At 39.4% G+C, this 26,918-nt stretch overlaps 3 protein-coding genes across 6 annotated transcripts; 1 reads left to right on the forward strand and 2 right to left on the reverse strand.

Moving 5' to 3' along the window:
- The first annotated feature begins 1,871 nt into the window (after positions 1 to 1,871).
- LOC111570196 (protein regulator of cytokinesis 1-like) lies at positions 1,872 to 7,370 on the forward strand. 3 transcript variants are annotated; one of them, XM_055009141.1, is made up of 14 exons: positions 1,872 to 2,024; positions 2,827 to 2,959; positions 3,380 to 3,502; positions 3,597 to 3,830; positions 3,908 to 4,078; positions 4,165 to 4,314; positions 4,437 to 4,584; positions 4,680 to 4,816; positions 4,889 to 4,984; positions 5,301 to 5,447; positions 5,548 to 5,658; positions 5,784 to 5,891; positions 6,111 to 6,290; positions 6,882 to 7,370. In XM_055009141.1, exons 1-14 carry the CDS (start codon positions 2,014 to 2,016, stop codon positions 6,951 to 6,953), a joined length of 1,821 nt encoding a protein of 606 aa, XP_054865116.1. In that variant the 5' UTR covers positions 1,872 to 2,013; the 3' UTR covers positions 6,954 to 7,370. The 3 variants fall into 3 exon arrangements, with proteins under 3 accessions (XP_054865116.1, XP_023128588.2, XP_054865117.1); XM_023272820.3 differs by having other exon boundaries at positions 6,111 to 6,284; XM_055009142.1 differs by having other exon boundaries at positions 6,111 to 6,217.
- Positions 6,681 to 12,288, reverse strand: LOC111570195 (ubiquitin-associated protein 1-like). Its single transcript, XM_023272819.3, has 6 exons — positions 12,042 to 12,288; positions 11,811 to 11,961; positions 9,904 to 10,536; positions 9,380 to 9,550; positions 7,719 to 7,820; positions 6,681 to 7,642 (listed from the first exon to the last, which is right to left on the reverse strand). Exons 2-6 carry the CDS (start codon positions 11,931 to 11,933, stop codon positions 7,508 to 7,510), a joined length of 1,164 nt encoding a protein of 387 aa, XP_023128587.2. The 5' UTR covers positions 11,934 to 11,961; positions 12,042 to 12,288; the 3' UTR covers positions 6,681 to 7,507.
- A 371-nt stretch (positions 12,289 to 12,659) lies between these two features.
- LOC111570204 (caseinolytic mitochondrial matrix peptidase chaperone subunit X) lies at positions 12,660 to 23,757 on the reverse strand. 2 transcript variants are annotated; one of them, XM_023272834.3, is made up of 15 exons: positions 23,443 to 23,757; positions 22,855 to 22,931; positions 21,615 to 21,775; positions 21,392 to 21,506; positions 19,784 to 19,938; positions 19,497 to 19,656; positions 18,309 to 18,350; positions 17,445 to 17,621; positions 17,165 to 17,329; positions 16,092 to 16,180; positions 15,488 to 15,652; positions 15,075 to 15,374; positions 14,479 to 14,571; positions 14,276 to 14,382; positions 12,660 to 14,145 (listed from the first exon to the last, which is right to left on the reverse strand). In XM_023272834.3, exons 2-15 carry the CDS (start codon positions 22,907 to 22,909, stop codon positions 14,055 to 14,057), a joined length of 1,875 nt encoding a protein of 624 aa, XP_023128602.1. In that variant the 5' UTR covers positions 22,910 to 22,931; positions 23,443 to 23,757; the 3' UTR covers positions 12,660 to 14,054. The 2 variants fall into 2 exon arrangements, with proteins under 2 accessions (XP_023128602.1, XP_023128603.1); XM_023272835.3 differs by lacking the exon at positions 18,309 to 18,350.
- Positions 23,758 to 26,918: the final 3,161 nt, after the last annotated feature.

A 26,918-nucleotide genomic window follows, 5' to 3' on the forward strand; every position in this document is an offset into this window, starting at 1 on the left:
TCCATATTTAATTCAAAGAAAAACACAATCAAATGCATATAGGGCAGAATTGGGTCATTACCCACTAATTATTGATACAACACAATGAGATTTCAGGTGCTACAAACCCATGTAACACCTAATACTGTTTAACCTCAGACCTGCTCTGCTCTCTAACAACCAAACAGTCAGCCACAATATTACACCAACAAAAAATGTGTATCTGGAGCACTGGAATAATCAGACTAAAACTCAGAACAAATTTAACAGGGTATCTCTTTACTGTCAGAGGTGCAAAGCAGTTATAGATCCTGACCAAATACAGACCCAGTGACCACAGTGTAGTAGGGAGGAGGATGACACACATCCATTGCAACAAAGCATCCTGAATTTTAAAAAACAAAGGAGGGATATGTGTGTAGGCCTGCTTCGGTGTTCATCATAGGTGTTTTTTTTTTTTTTTTTTTTTTTTAACAAATATTCTAAATGGTATATTATTATGATTATTTTGATATGATTGTCGGTTTTGTGAGGAATTGCCCATCTGCTCTGATAATAATCCTACGGTGACCGAGAGGTGCAAACCAAATTTACATAATGCAAAACACTTTTACAACCTCCAAGACAAATTTACAAGCGACAAAACACTTATACAACCTCCAAGACAAATTTACAAGCGACAAAACACTTTTACAAGTCCGAAAACACTTTTACAAATCCAAATTTAACCGGAAAGGGAATGTCCCAACTCCGGGGTATAACCGGAAGTGACAACGAGGAGCGGCTAATGCACTCTGTCGGTCTGATCTGCGACATTTAAACACTCTAAAGACCGACAACACGAAAACCAAAACCGCGTCAATCGGTTCATATGTTACCCACAAAACGGGCAAAACATCACCGTGGTATACTGAGATTTAATATTATTGTTTTAAATGTTATACCAAGGCTTGTTCCAAGTTAAATGTACAAGTATACTGTGGACAGTAATTATTACAATGTTATATTATTGTTATACGGTTTCTCCAGTAGAGGGCGCACGAGCGTAATGTTACCTACTGAATGTTACTGTTGTGAGAGAACCACAGAAGAAGCGGTACCTAAAAGATATGTGCTTGGTGGTTGGGCACGAGCTTCAGTAAAAACAACTGAACTACACTTGAGATGTTGTGCAAAGTTATTTGGGCCACGATGCAACAATCACCCGCTCGCTTGGTTCACCATTAGCAACAACGAAAAGTTGCATTAGCCGCTCCTCGTTGCCACTTCCGGTTATACCCCGGAGTTGGGACATTCCCTTTCCGGTTAAATTTGGATTTGTAAAAGTGTTTTCGGACTTGTAAAAGTGTTTTGTCGCTTGTAAATTTGTCTTGGAGGTTGTAAAAGTGTTTTGTCGCTTGTAAATTTGTCTTGGAGGTTGTAAAAGTGTTTTGCATTATGTAAATTTGGATTTTGGATTTGTAAAAGTGTTTTTGGACTTGTAAAAGTGTTTTATCGCTTGTAAATTTGTCTTGGAGGTTGTAAAAGTGTTTTGCATTATGTAAATTTGGTTTGCACCTCTCGGCCACCGTAATATTCCCTGTTTGAGTCAAGCATTTAATAGAAACACCCAGTGACAGACTATCACAACAACTATCGAGTTAAACACATTCAGTGAAAACCTGGTGGGTTACCTGGGTGGTGCTGTAGTTGTTACAGACACACTTGACACAATTTAAAGTTCTCAGATCCACTTTTCTTTTGGAGAAACGGCTCATTCTTTGTCTCATCTGTAGCTGTTTCTCCTACAGTCGCCGCCTTAAATGAACCGAGTCTGACAGAAAAAAAAATCCGAAGCTTCCGCTGACGTCTATTTAATCAGCCAATCAGAGCGCAGAGGTTGTTTCGGTGCAAATTTCAAACGTAGTGAACAAACGGACGGAAAGCAGGAGAACTACAGCCGCACCGACACGAACCCAGCCAGCTTTGTACCAGGGAACACAGCCTGGGCGTCGAAGAAGATTGTTTTTAATATATTTTAACTGTCCGAACAACATGAGAGTGAGGTTCGTACTAGATGGTTTAAATACCTTGTTTAACTTGTGTTTTCTGTTAGCAAACTTCCTGATTAGCCTGTCGCACATCGCTTGTATCATCGAGGAGCTGTCTGTGTTTGTTGCAATAACTAATTTTGAGCTGTTATATTTTTTGTTAGTGTTTTGTTTGGCTCCTGACGTGCTGGTTGTGACATTAGTTATTTGACGTTACATCTAATGCAGCATTCATCGTCTTTAGCTATCGATAGCAACTAGCTAAGGTTAGCTTGATCCGTCGATGAACTGATTGTAGGCGTCTAACGTTAGCTTCTGGCAACTAACAGAGTTTCCTGAAAGGGCTGAACAGTTATTTGATGCCGAATTAAAATGCAATGCACTGAGCTAATTGTTAAGGCTACAAATTAGTGTGTGTGTGTGTATATATATATATATATATATATATATATATATATATATATATATATATATATATATATATATATATATATATGTATATATATATATATATATATATATATATATGTTCTACAGCAGGTCTGACTCAGGTTTTTAACTGTTGTCAGCGGTGTGACAGCCACCCTTTGATGGTATCTAATATAATAATGCTCCACGTTTTAAATCTATTCCACAGTGAATGTTGAATGGAAGCTTCATTTTTGAAAGTCATAACAGAAAAAATCGTTATGATGTCGCCCAAAACATCCAGCCCTATTTGCTATTTCATTTTAAGCTCCTCCTTTGCTGGTTTAGACTAATATTACAAGTTTAAACCCCAGACCACTAACCAACTTGACCACTTGCTTTCCTCCAGTGAAGTCCATGCAGCTGAGTCTGTTGCCTACATGAACAGGGCAATGGTCAGGCTGCAGGACATTTGGGATGAAATAGGGATACCTGAAGAGCAGCGTGTGCAGAGAACCAACGATGTTAACAAGCACATTAAAGTAAGTCCAACATTGAAGTACGTTACACTGTACAAAAAATGTGAACGCACTGAGAAAATGTTTTGTTTTTCTTAGAGAAAAGTTCAATAGGCAATGGTCCACAAAAGGTTTTTGTGCTTTTCGTTGACAATTCTCTAACAGTGAGTTGATCCATGCCCTAGTCGGGTGTGGCTTTAGATGACTGATCAAATGTTGTACCCATGAGACAGACACTGTTTTGGTCAATGACTATCAAAGGCCACCAAAAAATGCAGCTTTATTCAAGTGACATGATGCAAAAGATCATAAGAGAAAGATGAGAATGAGCTGTTGGCCTGCTGAATGCTGGTGGATAAAATATTACATGTTGCAGTTAAAGTCACTGTTTGGTCTTACAGAACTAAACTAACAACCCCTTTTTGCGGTTTTCCTTCCCTGCAGGGTTTGCTGGACCTCATGATTGTTGAAGAAGAAGGGCTCAAAAAACGACTAATGAAAAGCATAGAGTCTTGTCGCGAAGAACTCAGTCAATTGTGCTCTGAACTTCAGCTGCCCCCCTTTGAGGTACACTCTTATTAAAGAAATATGTGGTTGTTTCTTTGTCCATGTCCAGAAAATGTTGGTGTTTTTGTGGCTAACTTCTTGTCTTTCTTTGCAGGAGGAGGAAGGCTGCAGCATGCTGCAGATGGAGAAGAACAGCCGCACACGTCTAGAGGTGATGAAGGAGCACAAGAAGCAAAGAATGGAAGAGATTAAAGACCTCACTGCCAAAGACCGCGAGCTGTGTGACATTATGTGCACCACACCCTTTAGCATTGACCCCAACTCTGTTCCATCGCTGAAGCAACTGGAAGCCTATCGTGCCTACCTTGATGATCTGACCAAAGAAAAGGTGGAACTGGCATTCTGCTTTGCTAAACTGTTTCCTTGCATTTATTATTAGGTTTGTAACCCGTCTTCCCATTTCAGGAACGTCGTCATGAGGAATTTGTGAGTATCAAAAAGGAGATTGTTGTTTACATGGATGATCTGGAACAACAACCAGAGACCAGTTTTGAAACAGATGTGATGTGTGAGGATGAGGAGGAATTCTGTCTATCAAATGACAACATCGCAGCTCTGAAACTGCTCCTCAGTCAGGTGAGTTCAGGATATTTGCTTCAACATATTTGCTTGTCTGAAGTATAATATAATATATTTGGTGTATGATTTATTTCTCCCTCCAGCTACAAGAGCGCAAGGCTGAGAATGAGCTTCGTTGTTTAGGTCTCCGCACTAAGATCCAGGAGTTGTGGGAAAGGCTTCGTATTCCACAAGAGGACAGGGATGCCTTCGCAGAGCATATGGTCAAGTCAAAGAAGAAAAACATTGAGGCAGTAAGAAATTGACCTCCTGTGGTGTTTTACAATAGTGAATGATTTTTGATGATGGAATAGTGCGTTGTTTCCCCAAGCATGCTCCTCCATATGAATTTGTAATACTGTCTGTGTGTTTCCAGCTCCAGACTGAAGTCCAGCGTCTAGAGGTGCTAAAAATGCAGAGCATGAAAAGTGTCATCGAGGCCATCAGAGCGGAGATTGCCCTTTTGTGGGAGAAATGCTTCTATAGCCAGGAACAGCAGCAAGCTTTTGTTCCATATCATGACGGTGAGTAGCTGTTGTTGAACGAAAATGCCCTTACACCGAATCTAAGCAACAAATGTCACACAAGAAGTGACTCAATGCGTGTTTTCTATCCACAGAGGATTTCACTGAAGAGCTTCTCAATCTGCATGAGGCTGAGGTCAGCACCCTGAAGAAGTATTACGAGGCCCACAGCGAACTCTTTGAGGGAGTTTCAAAATGGCAAGACAACTGGACCCTGTACTTGGAACTTGATGTGAGCATTGTTCTCATTAGTGTAGATTTCTTTTGATGTGGTTAAGAGACTCATATGTGCTTCCCTTTTCAGAAAAAGGCTAATGACCCTTCAAGGTTCAACAACAGAGGTGGAAACCTTCTGAAAGAAGAGAAGCAGAGAAGTGACCTGCAAAAAAGTTTGCCTAAGGTAAGGAAAAACTGACTTTCTGTTTATCCAGTAAATATGTAAACATGATGATATTGTGAGCAGATGTCTGCTAGTAGGAGCACTAGTTTTACATGAATTGCCAGTAAAAGTGATGAGGTCAGGCAAACCATCTGTGAGCAGAGCGAAAGTGGCAGGTTGTCAGTGCATTACTGGCTTTAACCATCAGGTGGGGATGGTAAAACATGACCCGAGCCTGTAATTTATGTGCATTTTGGATTGTGATCTCACAATCAACTGTCAATGGTAAATCTGTTAATGTGGCAACAAGGTAAAAAGGATGTTGTGCTTGTTTCAGCTGGAGAAGAATCTGAAAGCCCAAATTGATGCTTGGGAAGAGCAACATTGCAAGGAGTTCCTGGTCAATGGACAGAAATTTCTTGAGTATGTCCAGCAACAGTGGGACCACCACCACAGCGAAAAGGAGAAGGAGAAACTTGAGCGGGTATGTTATGTTACTGCTTTAAAATAAAATAACTGCATCAATCCCTACATGTCCCTGAGAGAAGAGTACTAATATTACACGCCTGTTTGTTTGTAAACAGCAAATGAAGAAAACGAAGCAGACACAGGAGGATATGTTATATGGGACAGTAATGAGAACACCATCTAAAAGGCGGTTAGCAGGGACTCCCACACCTGTAAAAGTAAGAAAGGTAAGACACTCATACATTTTCAACAGAATTGCTGAGTTTTAGTAACATGTTTTTAAATTTAACGTATGGCTGCAGAAAGGCAATGGAAATGACAAATTTACCTTCTATTTCTTCCGTCCATGTAGCTCAACGGCACCTCGACCATCTCCACTCCTAACAGCTTTCTTAGTTCAGGCCTCAGTGGAACCATGTGCCAGTCCTCCGTCCAGAAGCCACCTCTGTCTGCCAGCAAGGTAGGCTCACTGTGGTCCTTGTGACTCATCTTACTTTGTGTTTTGACAGTGATCAAATCAGTAAACTTAGGTAGGTTGGTTCTGTATCTGTTTTTTATTTTATTATTTTTTTTTTTTTTATAGATTCATACCTAAGTGATCGTCTTTGTCCTTTGCTCTTAATTACATTAAATGAAACCGCTGGCTAAAAACACACTATCATTGTTGGTCTTACTGTAGGGTTTTGGCCTGCGAACGCCCGGAAACGGACGGACACCCCGTGCACTAGACCGAAACAAGGAAAACATCTCCCATCTAAATAGAAACACTCCAGGTGGCGCTCTAAGGTCTCAGGATACTCAAGATCACACCTTCACCTTTAACTCTATTGCTGGCTCCTATTCGGAATTTGCGGTAAATGTGGGTTTTACATCTGATTAATCCTTAACTACACAAAGTCCTCTGAAGTACAGGCTAAAACATTGTTTTCTGCGGGATGGGGATTACATCAGTACCAAGAAGCAATATATATTTTCAGGTCCATATGAAGGATTGTATTAGGACTAAATTTACGGTTTCTTTAGCTGGATTTAAGTCGTAAAAGTGCCTTTTTTTAAATCTGAAGGAAGGATTTTCCCTCTTTTAATGCCTTTGTTGCTATAAGATGTTAATTTTTCCATTTCTATATCTACATTTATCTGTAATATGTGATAAATTACGTGATGACAAAACTTAATTAAAAAGATTTGAGCCATCTCATAGTGTTTTCTTGACCATACAGTGAAAACCTAGACAATTACCACAACTTAGTAAAAACTCGGCCTACCACATCATATAGGCAGCATTTATTACATATAAAACATGTTTAGAAACTGATAATCTATGTAATTATGTGACTGACAGTAAGCTTCAGTCCTCAACTGTAAATCTTTCAAAAATCTCAAACATACCAGACTCAATAATTGTGGCTGCAGGGAAACTGAAACTGTTTTTAATTTTCTCTCTTTACAGAGAGACCTCTCGAAGGCTTCTAAATCAAATGTGAAGTCGGGATTGTTGAACTCCACTGTCAGCCATCACTGATAGTTCAGAGGAGCCGCTCCACATCGAGTCATCCAGCTCAGCCGCAGTTTCTCATAGATTCCAGCAGTTGACAAGGAGAGATCCTCAATGTAAACTTCTTCCAAAAGTGTAAATATTTTAATCTGTGTGAACATTTTGAGTCTCTTTTCTTCAGGGTTAACTGCTGTTGCAGTTTTCTTCACTGTATGTATTTCTGTGTCTCTTAAGTGATTGTTGTTTCTTTTAGGGTTACAGCTTTTCAAAGGGGTAAACGTTAACTATCTAAAGCACTGATTTGTTTCAGAATATTAGCATTTGGCCAGTGAAACATGGTTTCCCTCCTGCATCTGGTGTGACATCTAGATTTGTGCTTTAGTAACCACTTTTTTTAATTTTATTTTTACATCAAGCTGTAAATAAACGGTAAAAAAAACTAAATCTAAGTGTCTGTTTTTGCCTCTGTTTTTTATGCGCATGTTTTATATCTACGGAGTCCAAGTAAGAATGCAAAGGCAGGATCAGTGGAGTCTTTTCACTTCATATGTGAAAGTGATTTTCTGTAGGAGATGGTCTGTTTAAGCCATGTGTGTCATGAGTTCCTCAAGAGCCCTCTCACGGTGGTTTTCATGAACAAGAAGCACTTCTTTGATGGCACTTTGCTGGAAGCCCATCTCATTGAACTGAGTCAACAGGCGCAGGAACTCAGCAGCCTGAAATCACATTTGAAGTGTTACTGGCAAACAAGTTAAGAAAAGACTGATGTGTTTGGCATTAAGCTGGACTCACCTTGCTCTCACAGTTCTGAAACATCTCCAAGGCCTCCTCCACCTGTGCTTCATCATAGCCCAGCTCACACAGGCGGTCACTGGCAACCAGGTACTTTAAGACCTATCAGGAAATCAGACTGAGATTGGCATGCTGGGACTAGAGAAAGTAACCATGAATTATATGCTTCTATAAGTATGTATGCCATGAAAAGTACTATGCAAGTACAGCTTTTTTTTTGGCATATTTCCATTGCTTATTAATCTTTTATTTGTATTTAATACTTTTTTTAATCTAGTCAATGTGCATTACTTCAGCTATCCTGTTCATATGGTTGTCTTCATGTTTATACTCCAATTTCTTGGTCGTTTCATAGGGTATATAATATTATAGGTTCCTTAACATTTAAGTTAGTTATGCTAATTTGTATTCTGTATAATATAGAGTCTAAACCTTGATATTTAAATTTGTCAGGTGAGTTTGTATTTTAGTTAATATTGTCAGGTTTGAACCACAATATTCACCGTACTCGGGTAAATTTACCTGTACAGTGGTGGAAAAAAGTTTTTGGACACCCTAAAAATTGTACACAATCTCAAATATTATCATGAAATATTTGTGGAAAAATCTTTTTTGTGTTTCAAAAGGTGTAGCTGCATTAGACAGAGACAAACCAATACAAATGGCATTGTTTTTGTTTATTGTTTATAAGAAAAACTAACAAAACTATAGTCTACTAAAATGACCCAATACTCAAAATGTCTTATTTTTATAGAACCAATCAATTTTAAGTTTTAATGGCTTTTTATGATTTGTTTTAGTATTATGGCTGTGATTGTACTAAAAGAAATTGCAGTTGAAGACCTAAGAGTGATTTTTAATGCAATATATATGCAAATACATGGGGTGTCCGAAAACCTTTTCCCACCACTATATGTGTGCTATATAAAAAAATACTTGACCAGTATTAACATAGTGCATTTTTGCATCTGCTATGTTTTAACTTTGTCCTGATTGTTGCTTTCTGGGTGCCCTGCTTTTGCTTTGTCTGTCAAAGCACTTTGTAAACATTTTTTGATTGTTAATTATAAATAAAGTTATTTTTATTTTTTATTTTTATTGTTTTTATATATATATATATATATATATATATATATATATAGAGAGAGAGAGAGAGAGAGAGAGAGAGAGAGAGAGAGAGAGAGAGAGAGAGAGAGAGAGAGAGAGAGAGAGAGAGAGAGAGAGAGAGAGAGAGAGAGAGAGAGAGAGAGAGAGAGAGAGAGAGAGAGAGAGAGAGAGAGAGAGAGAGAGAGAGAGAGAGAGAGAGAGAGAGAGAGAGAGAGAGAGAGAGAGAGAGAGAGAGAGAGAGAGAGAGAGAGAGAGAGAGAGAGAGAGAGAGAGAGAGAGAGAGAGAGAGAGAGAGAGAGAGAGAGAGAGAGAGAGAGAGAGAGAGAGAGAGAGAGAGAGAGAGAGATTTATCTAGGCTCAAATATTAGTGCTTTAGAGGTCATGGGTTGTGAACCCCCACACAATACAAGTGAAGAATGATTTTAGTAGGTGTATTTTCAGTTTCAACCTGTCTGACTTCTTAATCTTCCAAGAAGCTTTTATTTCACAGTTACAATATTTTATGTCTTGGGGTTAAATGAAAAATGTCATCATATCCCAAAAGCAGCACTTACTTTCTCTGGGCTCCTATAACCTGTCTTCTGCAGAGCCAGGATAGCCGTGCATAACGGGTAGCCCTTCTCAGTGATGGTTTCAAGAAGCTCCCTCTCCTCCTGGCTGAGCGCTGACAGAAGCTCTGCTGCTGAGTCAAAGAAAACTCCATGAGAGCCACTGGTTGTCAGGACCTGATGATAGAAGGAAGAACAGACAAATATTGTGATGTATTTGTAAAAAAAAAAAAAAAAAAGAGAGAGAGAAAACTACTTCAGTGGCCTTCAGTTTTAAGTTATTATACAACGGAGAAATCTAAAGCCATCCACAGTTCTGCTATAAAGCTTCTACATTTTCATTGTAGTGTTGATTTCACTTTATGTTCATGATTTAAGTTCTAATGGGTGCTGCTGCTGTACTGTATTACATTTAGGGGAGTGTTCTTAATATTTTTCCCCCTCATGTATTTTAATGGGGTGGATTCAGTTACATTTCAAAGACATGCCTAGTAAAATGGTCACTGAGTGTATATTTTTCTCAAACTGACCTTCTTCCTGCGGTTTTTGACCACAGGCCCTGCAGAGGAGGGTCTTTGCTGCTGCACCCTGGATGGAGAAGGACCAGCTGGTGGTGTGTTTTGGGAGTATTTTCTGCCCCCAGAGCTCAGTGAGCGCTGCCTCTTCTTGCTGTTCTTCTGGCTGTGATGGAGGGGGCTGCACTGCTGCGACCTGTGCTGCTCCAGAGCACGTAGAGGCTGTCTGCAGTCTGGGAGAGAACCTCTGTGGCCTCTGAGGGTCTGAGGGGAATCAGGCTTGCAGTGGTGAGCGGCAGGACCAAGGTGCATGTCTTTGACTCTGGAGATCGGGTCTTTGGGAGCAGCGCTCCGGGGCCGCTCTCTGCTCTTGGGGGGTTGGGGTGCATCTTCAGTGGAGGAGCCTTCTTCATCGTCAGAGTCAGATATGAGGAACTTGACGGTGCGATGGTGCAGCCAGCGGGGGTCTGCAGAGTTCAGGCTGTGGCTACGGGGCCGTGGGCTGGTGGTCCACGGATCGCTGCTCCTACAACCGACCCTGTGACTGTCCTGAGGGCTGCTGAACATCATCCAGTAAGGGGGGCAGGAAGGAGCCTGACAGACTGGCTGCTGCCCAGTTAAAATCCACCTCTCTAGGTTGAATCCATACTGCAGAACAAAGAACAGAAGCATTTTTGGAAGCAGAACTTTTTCACAGCATGTGTTACTAATAACATTAACAAAGGCTGCATTGTTGTGAAGTGTCCCACAAAACCCTGACGATGTGTCAGTGAGCTAACATGCACCATACAAAGACTTTGAAACTTATTTTATCATTTACACATGTGCTTTTTTCAACTGGGACAGGGTGTATAAGCAATAGTTTAACATTATTGAGTACATTTTCTCAAGTACAGGACTTGTACTATACTGAGTATTTCCATTTTATGCTACTTCATACTTCCGTTTCACTACATTTAGAGGGAAATATTGTACTTTCTAATTCACTACATGAATATGACAATTTAACTTTGAGTCAAGATTTTACACAATACTGTTAAAATACAACAAACTGTTAAAGATGAAACCAGGTTTTCAATTTTTTCACTTCTGTTGTTTTACAAAAAAACAAAAAACACTGTAGTCAACGTCCCATTTCAGATGCTTTTAAGTTAATAACAACTCCACTAAACAGTGATTTTTAGATAAGAGTAAAAGCCCAAAAACTGAAATTACATTTGAGGATCAGAAATTAGCTTTTCATTTTTCCGCTCTCATTATTCATCTGACAAGCCATCAGATTTATCTAACTATCTTTAGCTACAACAGTAACATGCTGCTGACACACTGATCCCTCCGTATGAATTCATCTAATGATGCCATATATAATAAACTATCAGTCAGACTCACTAAACCAGTACTACGTCTTTAATACTTTACTACAATTTGCTGACCATAATCATGTATTTTTACTCAAGTAGGATTTTTCATGCAGGACTTGTGCTATTACTTTGGTAAATGATTGAAAAACTTGCCTGTGAAGGTATAATACCACTAAGATGACAAAAACACATTTCAACCTTCCAGTAAGAACACAATATTGTATTCTGATTATTTCTTGAAAATGACAACTCCTCATTACAGCATCAGAATAGCCAACTTGGGCACTACATTAACATGATGTTGTTTTATGAGAACACTTTCTACTGTACTGGATCTGTGTCATCAAAGATACAATAGGATGAAAAATAAAGCTTAAGACCCAGCATTCTAAACGCTGGATTTTCAAACAATTAAGCCGAAGCATAATTGAAATAAGAAATTATAACCAGCTCTTATTAACAGATGCTACATGAGCAAGAGCACATGAGCTCTAAAAGCAAATATATAGAAAGGAGACATTGAGCTTAGAAAATGTGTGTATGATCACTAAAGTGTGTGACCTCAGTTTCCTTCATTATCTGGTGGCAGTTTGGTTCAGTGATGTCCGGAGCTGTCAGGAGCTGCACTTCCTCCTCCAGTGGACCCAGACAGGTCTGAAATGGGACGTCTTCCAGAACGTTCATCACTCACCGCAGTACACCAACAAATGTCCTGCATCATAAGAATCAAAATGAGCTCCTGGGTTTTCTAGTTATACGTCACATTTATTTTGTATTTCTATAATTTCTTACCTTTGCAAGGAATTCTCCTCCAGGTCCACAGACCTCTGAATCATCGACAGGTGTTTGGAGTAAATGACACAGACATCACTGAGTGATAAACCTGTTCCTCACTAAGCCTCTGACATCATCACAGGGTTTGTTTACCCATAATATCCCATACGCCTGCTGTAATCCAACCTGCACGGGTCCACTACAAATAACAGGGTATTTAAACAGGGGTACATTCAACCATATGACAAAGCAATGCATTCACAATATCATTTACTGTAAATTTAGTTCATTATTTTATCAGTTTTCTTATTGACTGCAGCTTTTTTTTTTTTTTTTTTAAATCCATATTCAAAGCCACATTACAGACAGTAATTTCCATGTGGACTGGATGGAGGATTAGGGAAATGCTGAGGTATCGGGAAACAAAGCACAGCACGATACTTTCCAGAGATTAGCTGATTACATAAAGGTGACAGCCTGACAGTGTTGTACCACATTAGAACATCTGACATTCATTTGTTGTTTGTTATGTGTTGTGAAGGTCTAAAACATTTCATTGCATCTACTTTGGCAGGTAGCAAAATGAATTTAAATTGCACATTGTGATTTGAGCACAAATTCAGAGGTAACAAACTATTAAAATTTTTACAGATATACATTTTATTTATAGATCTTAAACAATCACAATAAATTTAAGGGTCACAAACTTTCTCGTAGGGGTTTACAGGTTTGTAACAGATCTCTGAAAACAAAAGCAGTTCTGAAATTTTACTCAAAGAAAATGAAACTTAAAGCAAAGGGAGAACAAATCTAGTTTAATCTAATTTTATAGCACAGACAGCATTTTAGAGAGTACAGCAGTGTGGTTCAGTCAGAGAGCATTTAGATAGAGACGTGACTACAGACTTGTATTGAGGTACCATTTAGTAACAAGTTAACATCACTAAAGGCGAGGTGAGTTTGACAGTGGGGAACACACAGGAAATCAGAATATGTTTTGTTCTGAGGGCTGTTGGACAAAGCAGGTTTGGAGAAGAAGCTGGTTCAGTGTGAGAGAGACGATCAATCTGATAATTTCAATCTGGACAATAAACTTGACATCTGGCCTAGCGATATGATTCAGTCATGAACATTGGAGAACACTACAAAACGGAACTTGAAAGGATATTTCATGAACACTTCAGAGTTACCCAGCTAACCTGCTAATCCTGCTTTGTGAAGCAGCCCTCTGATCCGGTCCTGCATTACAGAGGCCTGCAAGTAAACACATGTACATTTCTTAAAGAGTGGGCTGAAAGAGGAAGCAAAACACGGAAAAAATAACCATTCTGGCTGTTTAAAAGGTCACCCTTATTTGTCACCTGCTGTGTTTAGTGTGCTGGTGCGCTATATTTCACAATATGTTCTCCTAATTAGAGGTTGTGTCATACAAACTGCTTACAAATGCTACCTATGCAGCGTAGCTAAACATTTACAGCCGATTTCACTGTGAGCACCATTATTACAATGGTGGTAAAGAAGAAACATCAAAATATTGATGTGCTCATGGAATACCGTGCCCTTATGATATAAGGCATTACTTGACATGGTAACATCACATTTACACTTTCGCCGCGCCCCGTGTTGGTTTTCAAGTGTACAGTATGATCCCATTAACTTCCAATTGCTTCCCATGCCATTACAGCCCATCATCACAACAAGAGAAAACAAATAAACTAGCTACAAATACTTTCATGAATAAAATTGCATTATCTTTATATAGATAAAATGTTAACAATCCCCAGAGATTGAAATATTTTATTAGGTCCACCCTGTGAGTACACCAGTACAGAATTAATATCTGATGCACAGGACCAAAGGTTGTTACACTCTCTCAACTTGTTCAGGATGAAAACCTCTTCAACAATGTCCAGAGCTTATGATCAGGGGCTATAATAAAAGAGTTGGTACCGAGCTCGGTATCCAAAAGGTTCATAGTACTCTAATGATTTGTGACACAACAGCCTTGAGGTGAAATGAGTCACACGTGGTTCAGTTATTAGCAGCGTCCGCCTGCCGAGGCCAGTTCTCCTCCTCAATGCCAGAGTCGTACTCCTCTTCTGCCGACTCCTTGGCTGGAGCTCTGAAATTCAAATGGAAGCCGCAGTTCAAGTTTCTAATCACGCAACTATAGAGACTCAGTGTGATACACTTAAGGAATCCGATCTCTGACGTGACACAAGCGCCCCAGTTCTGTGGGCAGAGACACTGACCTGATGTATCTTGGTTGTGACTTTCCTTGGACCACATCTTTGTCCAGTTCAACAGCCATGATGTCTGAGTGCGGCACCTCGAACATCGGCTCAAGGAGGAGTTTTTCCTGTGTTTGACAAAAACATATTTTGCATGAACACTACAAAAAACTAGGACAAGACTAAAAAGTTTGCCACCTTTGGGAAAAAAGAATATCACATACCATAATTGATCTGAGCCCACGGGCTCCAGTTTTTCTCTCCAGAGCCATTCTGGCTATGGCCTTCAAGGCATCTTGACTTACATTGAGTTCACACTGAAACAAAAAAAAACACTGCAGATTAGTTTCAGTTCCTAGAAATCCAGGTCTTTATGTCTAAACAGGCACATGTTGATAAGTTTCCTGATAAGGCCTGTGTTGGTAGGAACATGTTTCAGGTACCAATGAGACAAAAAAATATCTATTCAAAATATCCAGGACAGACTGATTGGCGTAATATAAGCATCAGTTTAAATCTCTTGAAAACGTCAGGGGGTCACAAATGACTTATATTTTAGTACATCTATTCTAAGGCAGAGAGCAGAAATAGGGCACACGCATTACAACGTAATCTACCAGGAATGTGCCTGAAGGTATTTGAGGTGCTGACGCTGCATTCTTTGCTGGACATTCTGTTTATTCCCTGTTGTGTTTTTTGTCAGAGCTCTCTGCATTGCCACCGTCTCTGAGCAAACACAGCAGGCCGCATATTTCCCCATTGTGCTGTTTTCTGTCTCAACATAACCAAACACTGTACTGGAACAACCAGGAGCCCTTACTTTGTCCATGCTGAACAGAGCCTGGTACTGAGGCACCACAGCATTGCGGGGTTCAGTCAAAATCCGGACTAGTGTTTCTTCATCCAGGCTGTGCAGAGGAACAACAACAGGAAGACGGCCAACGAACTCTGGGATCATGCCAAACTCAATCAGGTCTCTGGCCTCTACGTGCTTCAGCAACCGGTCCTTCTCCTCGATCTCTGCAACTGTGTCAGTCTCACCGCTGGTATTGGCCAAGTCTGCTGCAGCGGCTGCACGGCGCCCTTTCCCCAGGTTAGAGGGGGTTCCAAAGCCCAAATACTGAAGAAACACGAAACATGAGGATCAGGTTGGAGACAGGAATGACAATAAACAGGGGTGTTGGCTGAATGCCTGCTGATACACAGTATATATCTGAGCTGTGATAATTTCACCTTTTCGTTCTTTCTTCTGCTAATGATTCTGTCGAGTCCATTGAAGGCACCAGATGCAACAAACAGGATGTTTGTCGTGTCGACCTGCACCGTTTCCCCTCTCAGTTTCCTGGAGTTTTTCTCAGGAACATTGACAATTGTACCCTCCAAGAGTTTAAGCAAGCCCTGACCAAGAGGAAAACGAAAAAGTCAACACAAGTCCAAGTCATAGAAAACAGGGAACTGGTTACAAATGCACAGAAAATCTGTGGCTCCATTAAAATATATTTTGTTATCAAAATTGTACTGAGCTTCATATCAGGAAACAAATTGAAGCTGCAACAGTCAGTCAATTACATGTGATAATCAAATCAAAAATTCCAAAACATCTGATGGTTCTAGCTTCTTATCTGAGAATATGAAGCTTTCTGTCACACACAATAGAAAACTGAATAAATATGGATTTGGATTGTGGGTCAAACAAAACAAGACCTCTCAAAAGATCACCTGGGGATGTAGTAAAAATAAACAGAAAAATAATAACAAGAAAAAATAATTTGTTGCTGCCTTAAAGCAAATCACTGTTTAGAGGTTATATTTAGTTCAGCTCAGGCTGAATACTGACCTGCTGAACTCCTTCCCCACCCACATCTCTCAGCTGATGGATTCCAGGCACACTGCCAATCTTATCGACCTCATCCAGGAACACAATACCTGCACACGAAGCAGAGGGACAATGGTTAACGTCTTATCATTACCCAAGACAGTACCAGTCTGTGTATAAATGTAGTCTTTACTAGGTTTCAGTTTACACAATACACACCAGTATTCATGTTGAAAATACAAGAACATGCAAAATAAAACTACAAGAACATGCAGTTTACTTAAATTAACATGTTTGACCTCATTTTTTAAGCCTGGAGCCAATTCTTTCCTTTCTCGTCCTGTTAGTACCCAAGTAAGGAGTGGAACATGGAAATGTGATGTCAGTGTGTACGTTTAAACAAGTTGCAGCAGAGTTGTACAGTAATTTGTGTGAAACTAAACGATATTTATTGTTTACAAGGATCAAGTCTCACTGTGGGGTTTTCCACACAGAATAACGTGGTTCCCTTATATTTAGTTTGTACTGAATTAGTATTGAATTTTGGGCACAGTAGTGGCCTGGTTATATGAAAGGCAACGTTGATCAATACATCTTATTGGTCACTTTCACCTAGCGCCATCATGAGGTCAAAATATTGTACTTTGTGTTCAGAGCTTATTAGGAAATGCTAACAAGAAAAAATTAAGGTAAACACCATATGTGATAAACATCAATATTCATTGTGAATATATAAACAAACATGCTGACATTCGGCCCAAAGCACTGCTGTGCCCCCTATGCTCTACTGTGACTGTAAACTCTTGCTTGTTCACATTACGTCACTCTTTAACCTTTATACTGTGGGTGGGATTATTTCAGACTTACTATATAAAATGAGAACAGTAACAAAAAAAATTGCCCACTGATTGAATGTGAAGAAAAATGTAAATGATGAGGGAGCAAAGAGAACGAATGTTTTGTGTTACACACTGGTGCTTGTTGAGTTCTTGTGCTTATTGAATGTTTACAGTGGCTAGCTTCTTACTTAATAAACATATGGCATGACTGACATTGGAAACTACACTGCTGTTAAATATAGACCCTCTGCCCACCTTGCTGTGCTTTCTCCACTGAGTAGTTGGCATCCTGCAGAAGTTTGGCAATAACTGACTCGATATCTTCTCCCACGTATCCAGCTTGAGTTAGTGTGGTGCAATCGCAAATTGCAAATGGGACATCCAGACAACGTGCCAGCGTCTGCGCCAACAATGTTTTTCCTGTAAAAATTGTGAATCATCATGAAATTACCTTTAATAAGACACATTTATACTACAAAAAAACTGCATCACTGTGCAATACTACAATATTAGACAACGTTGACACAACACTAACCTGACCCAGTTGGACCTAGAAGTATGATGTTGCTCTTCTCCAGTTTAATGTCAGTGTGTGTGGAGTCCAGCACCTCCCCTCCCCTCCTCTCCTGAGGTGCCTGCTGGCTCGCCTGCTGCTGCATCGACGCTCCGAGAGCATTTCCATGAGGACTGATCCCTGCAATCTGCAGCAGCTCTGCAACAACACGCCAGTCACAGCATTAGCTCTGTGACTGAAAAGTCAAAATTGTATCTTTAACAAATAACTCTGAAGAAGTGACTTAACGCTCACCATTTGTGTCACTGTTGTATTAACAGGCAATTCATTGATGGTGTATGTGGCAATCTGAGCATAGTACCAGTTTCCATGTACAGGCTAAAAATACATGTGCCTTGCTTGATGCCAGGGTGGAGTTACTAAGTGATGATGGCTGGACTGAAAATAAAAGTCTGAATGTAGGTCACAGGGGTATCTTATCTGTATGTCTGGTCAGTCAAAGATTTACAAGATTCATTTTACTGTGTCAATTTCTGTAACCTATTTGTATAAGTGGTTAACAGGTGAAAGTGCACACAGTTTCAGTCACAGGTCCAAACCTGAAAATGCACTCTATTGTCAGGTGTGGTTTAAATGCCCAGGGGGGCTTTAAATCATTAATCACTAATAGTCTAATTCTTTGGACTGGGCACGGCTTTAAATCAGTCATTAAAATATCTCACTGAAAAGCTCAGAACAAATCTCTGCCTGAGGAATCACAGTGACCTGTACATTTTGGCATTTGCGCAACTCGAAGATAAACAAGCAGAAAAGTGCAGATTAAGTGTTGTGACTTTTAAGGTCACCACTGATAAAAGATAACAGTAATGAGGACCCGTCACTTACTTGTGAATCTGTATTCATCCTCTCGTCTTCTCATCTCTAGCTCTACAAGGAGAGGACGAAAGTACTTAAATCAATATTATCATTAACCATTACCATTATCACAATATTAATACAGTCCCTGAAACAAAGTCTGTACAATTGTGTGCGATAATTATTGAACAAATGCCAAATAATACAGATTAGAATTCAAGGCAAGCAATGATTTAGGGCCACAGCTGCAACTATTTATCAGTTATTTGTGTAGACGGTATAAAAGTGCTCTTCATACAGTCAAGTTCCCAATCTGTAAATAATAGCTACTATGCCCTAACTTGCATGGCTTAAATGTGACCGACTTGAATATTTGCAAGAGTATTCAGTTAAGAATTTGCATTAAAACATTTCATTACAGTCAGTTGTAATTAAATGTTTTAATCACTTTATGCTCACTTTATCAGCAGCTCAATTAGAAGTGCTATTTTTAGATATGCCGTTGCTGTGTCCAAATTAACAATGTGTTGACTAATTCCTCCTCTCTATATAACGGAAACTCAATAATGAGCAGCAAAATGTGCCTTCGGACACTCATCACCATCAGTGTGCAGAATGATTCACAGTCGTCATGTCGTGCAATGATGTGACATCTCTAAATTGCACTGGATTGTGGGATAGTTAAGAGAAATTAGTGTGCATGTCCTTCTTGGTAAAGCCATGGTAGATTTTTTGAGGACACTATGTAGTGAAAACATTTACACACTCAAGGTCTGAACAGTAAATTAAGACAGTAAATATGGTACATTGCATAGCACATGAGAGTGATTTTGGACACAGCTTTTGCTTCTATCTTTAAGATTAGTGCTGAAATTATATTTAAAAAAATAACAAAGAAACACTGGTATTGATTTTGTTTTCCATATTACAAACAATGTTGCCTGTCAATCCCGCTCACTCGCTGTCCTGAAGACAAAAATGCTGCCCAGAATTAGGTTAACCTTAAATGTATTTGAGTTTTGTCTAAACACGGGCGATACAGAACATGGACTTTTATTTGCACTACAGTATTTTCCAATTCTGACTGTTAGTCTGGTTTTACTTGTGCAATATGCACACAATATTTTTAAATGAATTTTAAAGTTGTAAGATTGAATTAGTTTGAATTAGTTTGGATGCCGACTGAAGCAATGTACCACAGAAAACAGGAATACTGACCACGAGGTGTTAAAGACGGCTGTTTTTCGACCTCCACCTGCTGTCGACTCCCAGCAGGGATGTTGTTGTAGATGCGCTTGTAGTGATTATATACAGCAACTGCCAACACCTTTTTTGCATAGGACTGGCCAACAACATACTTGTCGAGATAGGCATATATCTGAAACACAAGGAGCCATTGTATTCTTCACGACTGTATAAAAGCGTAACAAAATGACAAGAATGTGTTAAACTACAATGACAGTAATTTAACAGCAAATGTATTCCCTGCTGGCTTCATTTCTTACCTTCTTGGGAGGAGGGGGAGGTTTCTGTGCAAATGCCAGTTTCACTGCCTCCGCAGCAGATTCTGGCTCTTTGTTTAGCCCTTTCTTAGAGTCCGTCTCAGACAGGACCACGAAAAAGTGATGACATTTCTCACATTTGACAAATCGTGTTGATGCTATAAAAGAATACAGAAAGAAGTAAAAATTTCAAAACCTTGTTGAAAGAAATTTTTACAGACAACAATTTTTTATGGCTACAGATTAAGCTGGCTAATACAAATGATTTAATGTGAATATGCTGCTCAAAAAGATTTTAAAGCATTAAGATGTATAACAGTTTTTATACTTCAGCATTACACTGATATTTCAATTATTTTCTAAACGTGCTTGTACAACATGAAAATTTAGGATAATATAAATGACTTACAACCAAAATGCAATATTACTTCACTGTGATAAGACAGTGACAGATTGTTGCTTCTTTGTAAGATGAATCAGAAAATGCTGTGTGCATAAACTGAACAAAAACAGAGCCAGTCTGAGTCAGTAGATAGCTACAATGAATCGCAGTCTCAGTATCGATTTTTGTTCAACTGACAGTAAGCTGTGTAAACATCTTTCTTTTTAATGTATTGAAACGATATTCTATCTTGTTTCTGTGGTCTACAAGAGAACATGACTAAAATGACTATTAACAGCACAAAGGTACAGGACAAACCATTTAGTAACACAGAAAGTTCATTCAACTGTTCAAACGGCACAATGTCATCATAAAAAAAACTAAAAAGGTGGGCAGTGGAGTCATGCCAGTGGGGGTGTGCACTTGTGGCTTCTTACTCATTATGACAGTCAACACTGACATTACAACATGGAAACTGGAGGCTGAAAAATTCCCCCCATTCTATTGTCTGAGTGTTTTCTGACCTCAAATATCGATCCAAGAAAAGACTTCTAAATTCACACCTTTGATGTCGCAACACAAAGCAGAAAATCGTCACTGGACAACGAAGAAACCAGCATCTTATGATTTACTTGCATGTCTGTATTGTAACAAATCGCAGCAGGAAAACAGTGAGGGTGGTTGTTTGTGGTGCACTATTTGTGTGCTGTTTGCACTACTGCTTATAGTTATTTCAGTCTACCACCAAGGTTTGTAACACAGAAAAATGTGGAAGTTGGAGTGTTGCTCCAATGACAAAACAGTGCACCATCTTTCTTCTTATGTTTCTCCTTTTCATCCATGTTGAATGGCATCCAACCAAAACAGACACCTTTCTTGTTGCAGTGGCGATGCCACTTATTCATTCATGGCACTATGTACTACCCTGGAGACAGGACTGCTTTCATAACATGTCATCTCCCCATTCTTTTCCTTTTTTTAATCTTTGACACACAACCAACAACTGCCACCAAAAGCCGAGGCTGATCACTACTTGTGATGGCTCCAGGGAAACTTGTGTGCAACTCCAAGAAAATGTCTCTGTGTTTACAATATTATCTTAACGTCATGTACCTTCAAAACTTACTCCTCTTGATTCTTATAGTTTTTACAGAAACCTTTCAGCCAAACTATGCTTCAGATCATTTGCATAGATAAACAGTTTGCTGAGGAGTACAACATTTACTCACAAACAAAGGTCTCTACATGTGTACAGGGGTCTCCACATTTAGGGCAGCGGAGCTGGCTCCCACCCTTGCCTGATCCTCCAGAACCAGACAGTCTCTTCCCCTCACTGACGCTTTTCTGTGTAAAGAAGACTGCGTTAGCACATTTGAAATTACAGCATCACCATATATTCCATCTACAAGGTGGCATGGAAGATAGTTGCAGACCCATTTTCCAAGAGATTACCTTTCCACCATCACTTCCACTGTCCTTTGTTGTCCCATCTTTAGAAGCGTAACAGACAGCGGTCTCTGAAAATGACCTCACACGTACCCGGGGAGGTAAATGAGGTTCCCGAGACCCCTGACGACTCAGTGAAAACAACTGAATCCGAGAGCATGACAGTCCTGTAACAACAAAAACATCTTTTTGTTTTTTTTGCATTGTGACCAGGTGGGTCAGATTAATTATAGCAAATGTTATTTAAAGCTATTTTTGTAACCTACACAGAACATACTATCCTGCATAATAATCAAGTAACAAGCAAATAGCAACATTATGCAAAATTTTCATAACTGACCCTATTTGTCATGTTATCAGCGCAGACACGAGTCACTGATTAATCTGTTACACAATCACCAGGAAAATTTGACACTTCAACAATTCACAATTAATTGTTTTGCTAATTTCTGAATTACAAATACCAAACAGGCTGTGGCTTAAGGTTTTCAAATGTGATGGTCTGTGACACTGGAAAAATATAAGACAGTAACCTGCTTAGTTTGGGTTGATCTACATTTAGACATTTGAATATTTGAAGGTGCCTTACTCACAGTTAAGAAACTATCCTTATGGTCATTTTTACAAATTCATTACATTTAAAAGACTATGTAACTACGTGGTTAATTAAGTAAACAATCAGCAAATTAATTGGAAATGAAAATAATAATTAGTTTCAACTCTACAAGAGGAGAAAGAGACCTTCATTAGTTGACAACACATCAAATGAGTCAGAAACTCAGCATAACGGCTTAAGATTGTGTTTCTGTTAGTTGTATGTGATCAGAGCAACATGCCATTCTCTGGGACATTATGTCCATTGTAGTGTACATGTGCTCCAGCTACCGCATGTTTTTTCAGCCCTGTACTTCATGTAAGTTGTATGAAGGTCTCTGCGAGAGTGGTTGATGTAACAGGTTAGCTTAGCTATAGCTACATAACTCCAGTTTGTGTTGTGCTATATTAGTCTATAAACTCTTCAAAAAGTCACAGCTGGCGACACCATGAGGGGCTGTGTTATGTAACAAGGCTGGCTTAACTATAGTTACCAAACTCTTTGACTTTCCCACCTGCTGTTGACATTAGCTACATAACTGTCATAACAAACAGTAATCTATGTAGGTTAGCCGGAGACCTACTTTACAGCCTGAAGCAAAGAGCACAATGTCATGCTCAGCTGGCTCCGAGTATACTTTCTCTTTCTTACCTCTGTGGGCAGTGTTAAGGAGCAACCTGGCAGCCGAGGTGCACGGACAGGACATCTCTTCCTTCGGTTTCTAAATCCTGAAAACGAACATAAAGTTAGCACCGTGCACCGAGGGGAGGCGGCAAGCTAACTTAGCCGACGGCTAACACCGAGAGGCCATTTACGTGAAACACTTCATTACTTCAACGTCACTGTTAGCATTAGCAGGTCATGAAGTGGTCGTCAATGCTGCTCACCACTGACGAAATGGTTTAAACAACAAAAAATGTTGAGCTATCGTGGCTGACCAAGTGCATCCAGCTAGCCTGAGAGCTGTATGAGAAAATAAACAACGTAGCCAGTTAGTATTGACAAACAGGTGACTGTTAGCTACTTAAGCTAGGCCCAGGCCAGAGCCACCTAGCGTCTCTACCACAGGGAATGACAAACAGCTCTGGCTGGACACACAACCAAGGCTGCACAGTGGTGGAGCACAGCGGCTTCCCCCTGCCAATTAAGTAGGCTGGCAGTAAACACAGCTAGCTTAACTCTTAACGGTACAGCAGCAAATAAAAAGAAAATAACGTGTGACGAGCTAATTTTACTCACAGTGAACGATGAAACCAGTCGCGTCTTGACAGCCAGCTAGGAAAAACAAATTTGCTAAGTCACTACAGCTGTCGCCTTCTTGTTTCACTGTGACAGGTTAGTGTGTCATGCTAATGTCGCGGTGCCTATTGCATGGATTCGGTAGAGTCGCTTCCTTTAGGCCGTTATTTCCCAGGTGGGACACGACCCAAAGTGATGTAACGTTGCTGCTGTGAAGTAGGTTAGGTCGGATACCCGGCTAGCTGGCTAGCCCTGCCTGTCGGTACAGTAGCTAGCACGTCTGACTGAATCGATGTAAACGGTGTAAGTAACATGGAGGCTGCATTCATGTTCATGCAGTCCACCCCCATCCAGATATTTACAGATCTGCTCAAACACGGAACCAATGCTGCTCCGTTCAGGAGTACGTAACATGCACCCCTGACAGGGGTTGCGAAATTAGGTTGCCTTTGAATGATCCTCGTAAAAGCCAGACACTTATTAAAACCAGGACGTTCAGGTTTGAAGCCTCAAAATAAGCAAAGTACTATAAAACACTGCTTCTCTGCACCCATCCCCCACCATAGATCAATGCATTACTAGAATGTACAGCTTTTAAACAGGATTATTATTATCCCTTTGCACATTTCAGGTTGTTAACATACATGCAGACTATGACTACACACTGTGTCATTTTCCACATTCCCAGGCAAATAAACTGTACATTCCTACAGAATGTCCAACTTAAATACTTTGTAAACATTTTTATTTTTATATTAGCTTTAATTTGCCACACTTACTTGTTATTTGTCTTTGAAGACATACTGCTTATTTAACTTGCAAAGCTTTTTTGTTAGTTTGTTTGAATGTTTCTTTCTGTTTTCTATTTTTACCGCCATGCACGAACACACCGAGTCAAATTCCTGTTTCATAAAACTGATTCTGATAAAGCACTAGGCTTATTTATTGTCACATGGTGGTATTTTAATCTTTCCCTAAATAAAAATCCAGTAAACACAAGTCAGTCGATCAATGAAAAAGAAAAAAAAATATATATATATATATAGTTTATTACATGGGTCCGTGTATTTATCTGGTAATTGGATATTCCGTTCTGAAACAGGTATTGAAAAACAAAAAACGAGTGGTTATTTGATCTTCGTTTTAAAATACAAAAATTTTAATTGAAATACAAAGCGTTTTTCCTTTTTATGATCAAAAAAGGATGTACGAAATTTTAAAAATGCTTTGATTTTCATTTTATATTTAGAATAACAAAAAAATAAAATCAGTAATAGACAGAAACAAAAAAAGGTCAGTTTTTTTCATTTTCTGAGACCGGAAGTGGTCATCAGCAAATGTGGAGCCAAACGACAACAAGATTCTCAGAGGGCGGAGCCAGAGAGCAGTGATTGGTCAGACCATAGATATACATAGAGGACAGCGCGCTAGCGTATCTAGTCTGTGTATATCTATGTAGTGATGCTCCTCTGATACCCGAGGCTTCGACACATGCGCTGTAGCTCATGAAGCAAACGTATCGAGCCACTGTGCTGAGGCGTGGTTTGGTCACGTGACTCGTGACGTTTGAATCACTTCAGTGACGTTTGAAGCACTCAACTGCTTCGAATCACCTGATTGGTTCGGTTTGTTATGTGAATCACTCAGCGGGATCGAGTGTTCCGGGATAGGAGATCCCTATTTAGTGTTGTTCATTTGAATTGTTTTTCGCAGAATAGATTGGTTTTTTTGCTGTTGTTTTTGCTTTGAGAGTTAGTAGTATGTCAGATTTCATATTTCGTAGAGAATAGATAGATAGATAGATAGATAGATAGATAGATAGATAGATAGATAGATAGATTATATATATATTATATATATATTATATATATAGATTTTATATATATATATATATATATATATATATATATATATATATATATATATATATTCCCAACTCACCACCCCCATGCTACAACACCTGGCACAGAACCTTGTCAGGTGCTTAGCTGACAGACTACAAACCAAAGAAAAGAACAGTTCACTGACTGTTGCTACACTTGTGGCTCTGCAGTTCAAAACTTTTGGATTCACCAATCAGAGTGGCAGCCAGTGTGAAAGAACATTTAATAACAGAATGCACAACAATTAACATAAAGAATACCAAGCAGCAGTCATCTACGTCACCAGCATCACCGCAGCCTCGTCCTCCACCACCAGCAGCACCTTCCACAGGTATTCTTTTTCTCTTCTGAATAGGGAATGACTGACATTTCTGGTGATGATGATGATGATCTTCAATATTTTTCAGTTCAACTGTGGAGCCTATTAGAGGAAGACGCAAGTAGAGCCTGGCAAATGCAAAGCGCCACAGCGAATGCAATTGTAGAAAGAACGGCAGACCCACTGGCTTACTGGGCAACCCACAACCCAAACTTGTACAATGGAGCCAAACATTTCCTGTGTACCTCAGCCTCATCTGTGCCATGTGAACAGTTTTTTTTTTTTTCTAAGGCTGGGGAGATAGTGAGTAAAAGAAGGAACTGCTTGAGTCCCAAACAATGTTCCCTGTAATTTTTCCTGAGTCTGAGCAAACACACAAACTCCCTGAGCGTCCCTTGGACCACTGTGAGCAACATCAGACGTGTGCACTGTGGTCACACCAGCATCACATCCATTCAAGTTACATGGTTCATTAAAAGAATCAAATTACAGCATTTACATTTCTGTTAAAACACTTTGTCAACAGGAGCCAGTTGAAGGCTGCAGTGATTTTAGTGACACTACAATGTATAAGAGTGAAGTTATTGAATATGTGTCTCTCTTTACTGTTGCAGCGGTTTTGCAAATTGCAGACGGACCCTGTTCACTCCATAGACACCAATGTTATTCCTGTAGCTTGAAAGACAGCTACTTTTGATAAAACTGGGCTTGTAGCACATTGTCTGCCTTGCAACAATGGGAAAGAGGCACCGTTTATGTTTTGACAACCTATATCTAACAAGTTATTGATGCTGGAAGCCCGAATCTGTGAATATCTTTCCAACTTTACTGAACTTGGGGCCACTACCACCTAAGGAGTGATATATTTAATTTTGAAAAAAGCATTTAGCCATACTTAAAGCTTTAAGTGCTTTATTAACACGGAACTAAAAATTTTGTATTGTTTTATTATCACAGGTTCTGTCTGAAAAGAGGTGGCATCATTTTAAACAGTGAAATCAAACTAATAAAATCTAATGACCAACCAGTGAGTAATACTGGATTCTGCAAAAACATAAACAACTTTTTTTTAAAAAAATCTAAATCTTATCTTAACACAGTTAATGTATTAACCTATTTTTGTGTGTATGCATGTATTTATTGATTTATTTAGTACTGTTAACATATCAGAGTTCTGAGTGAATTTTTCTTAAGATAGACAAAGGCCATTTATTGATTACATATAGGCTGTTAAATGTTTATTAAAAACTGAAAAGCATTAAAAAAAAACAACT

The sequence above is a fragment of the Amphiprion ocellaris genome, chromosome 3 (genome assembly GCF_022539595.1).
Source record: "Amphiprion ocellaris isolate individual 3 ecotype Okinawa chromosome 3, ASM2253959v1, whole genome shotgun sequence".
In the NCBI taxonomy this organism is placed as follows: Eukaryota; Metazoa; Chordata; class Actinopteri; family Pomacentridae; genus Amphiprion; species Amphiprion ocellaris.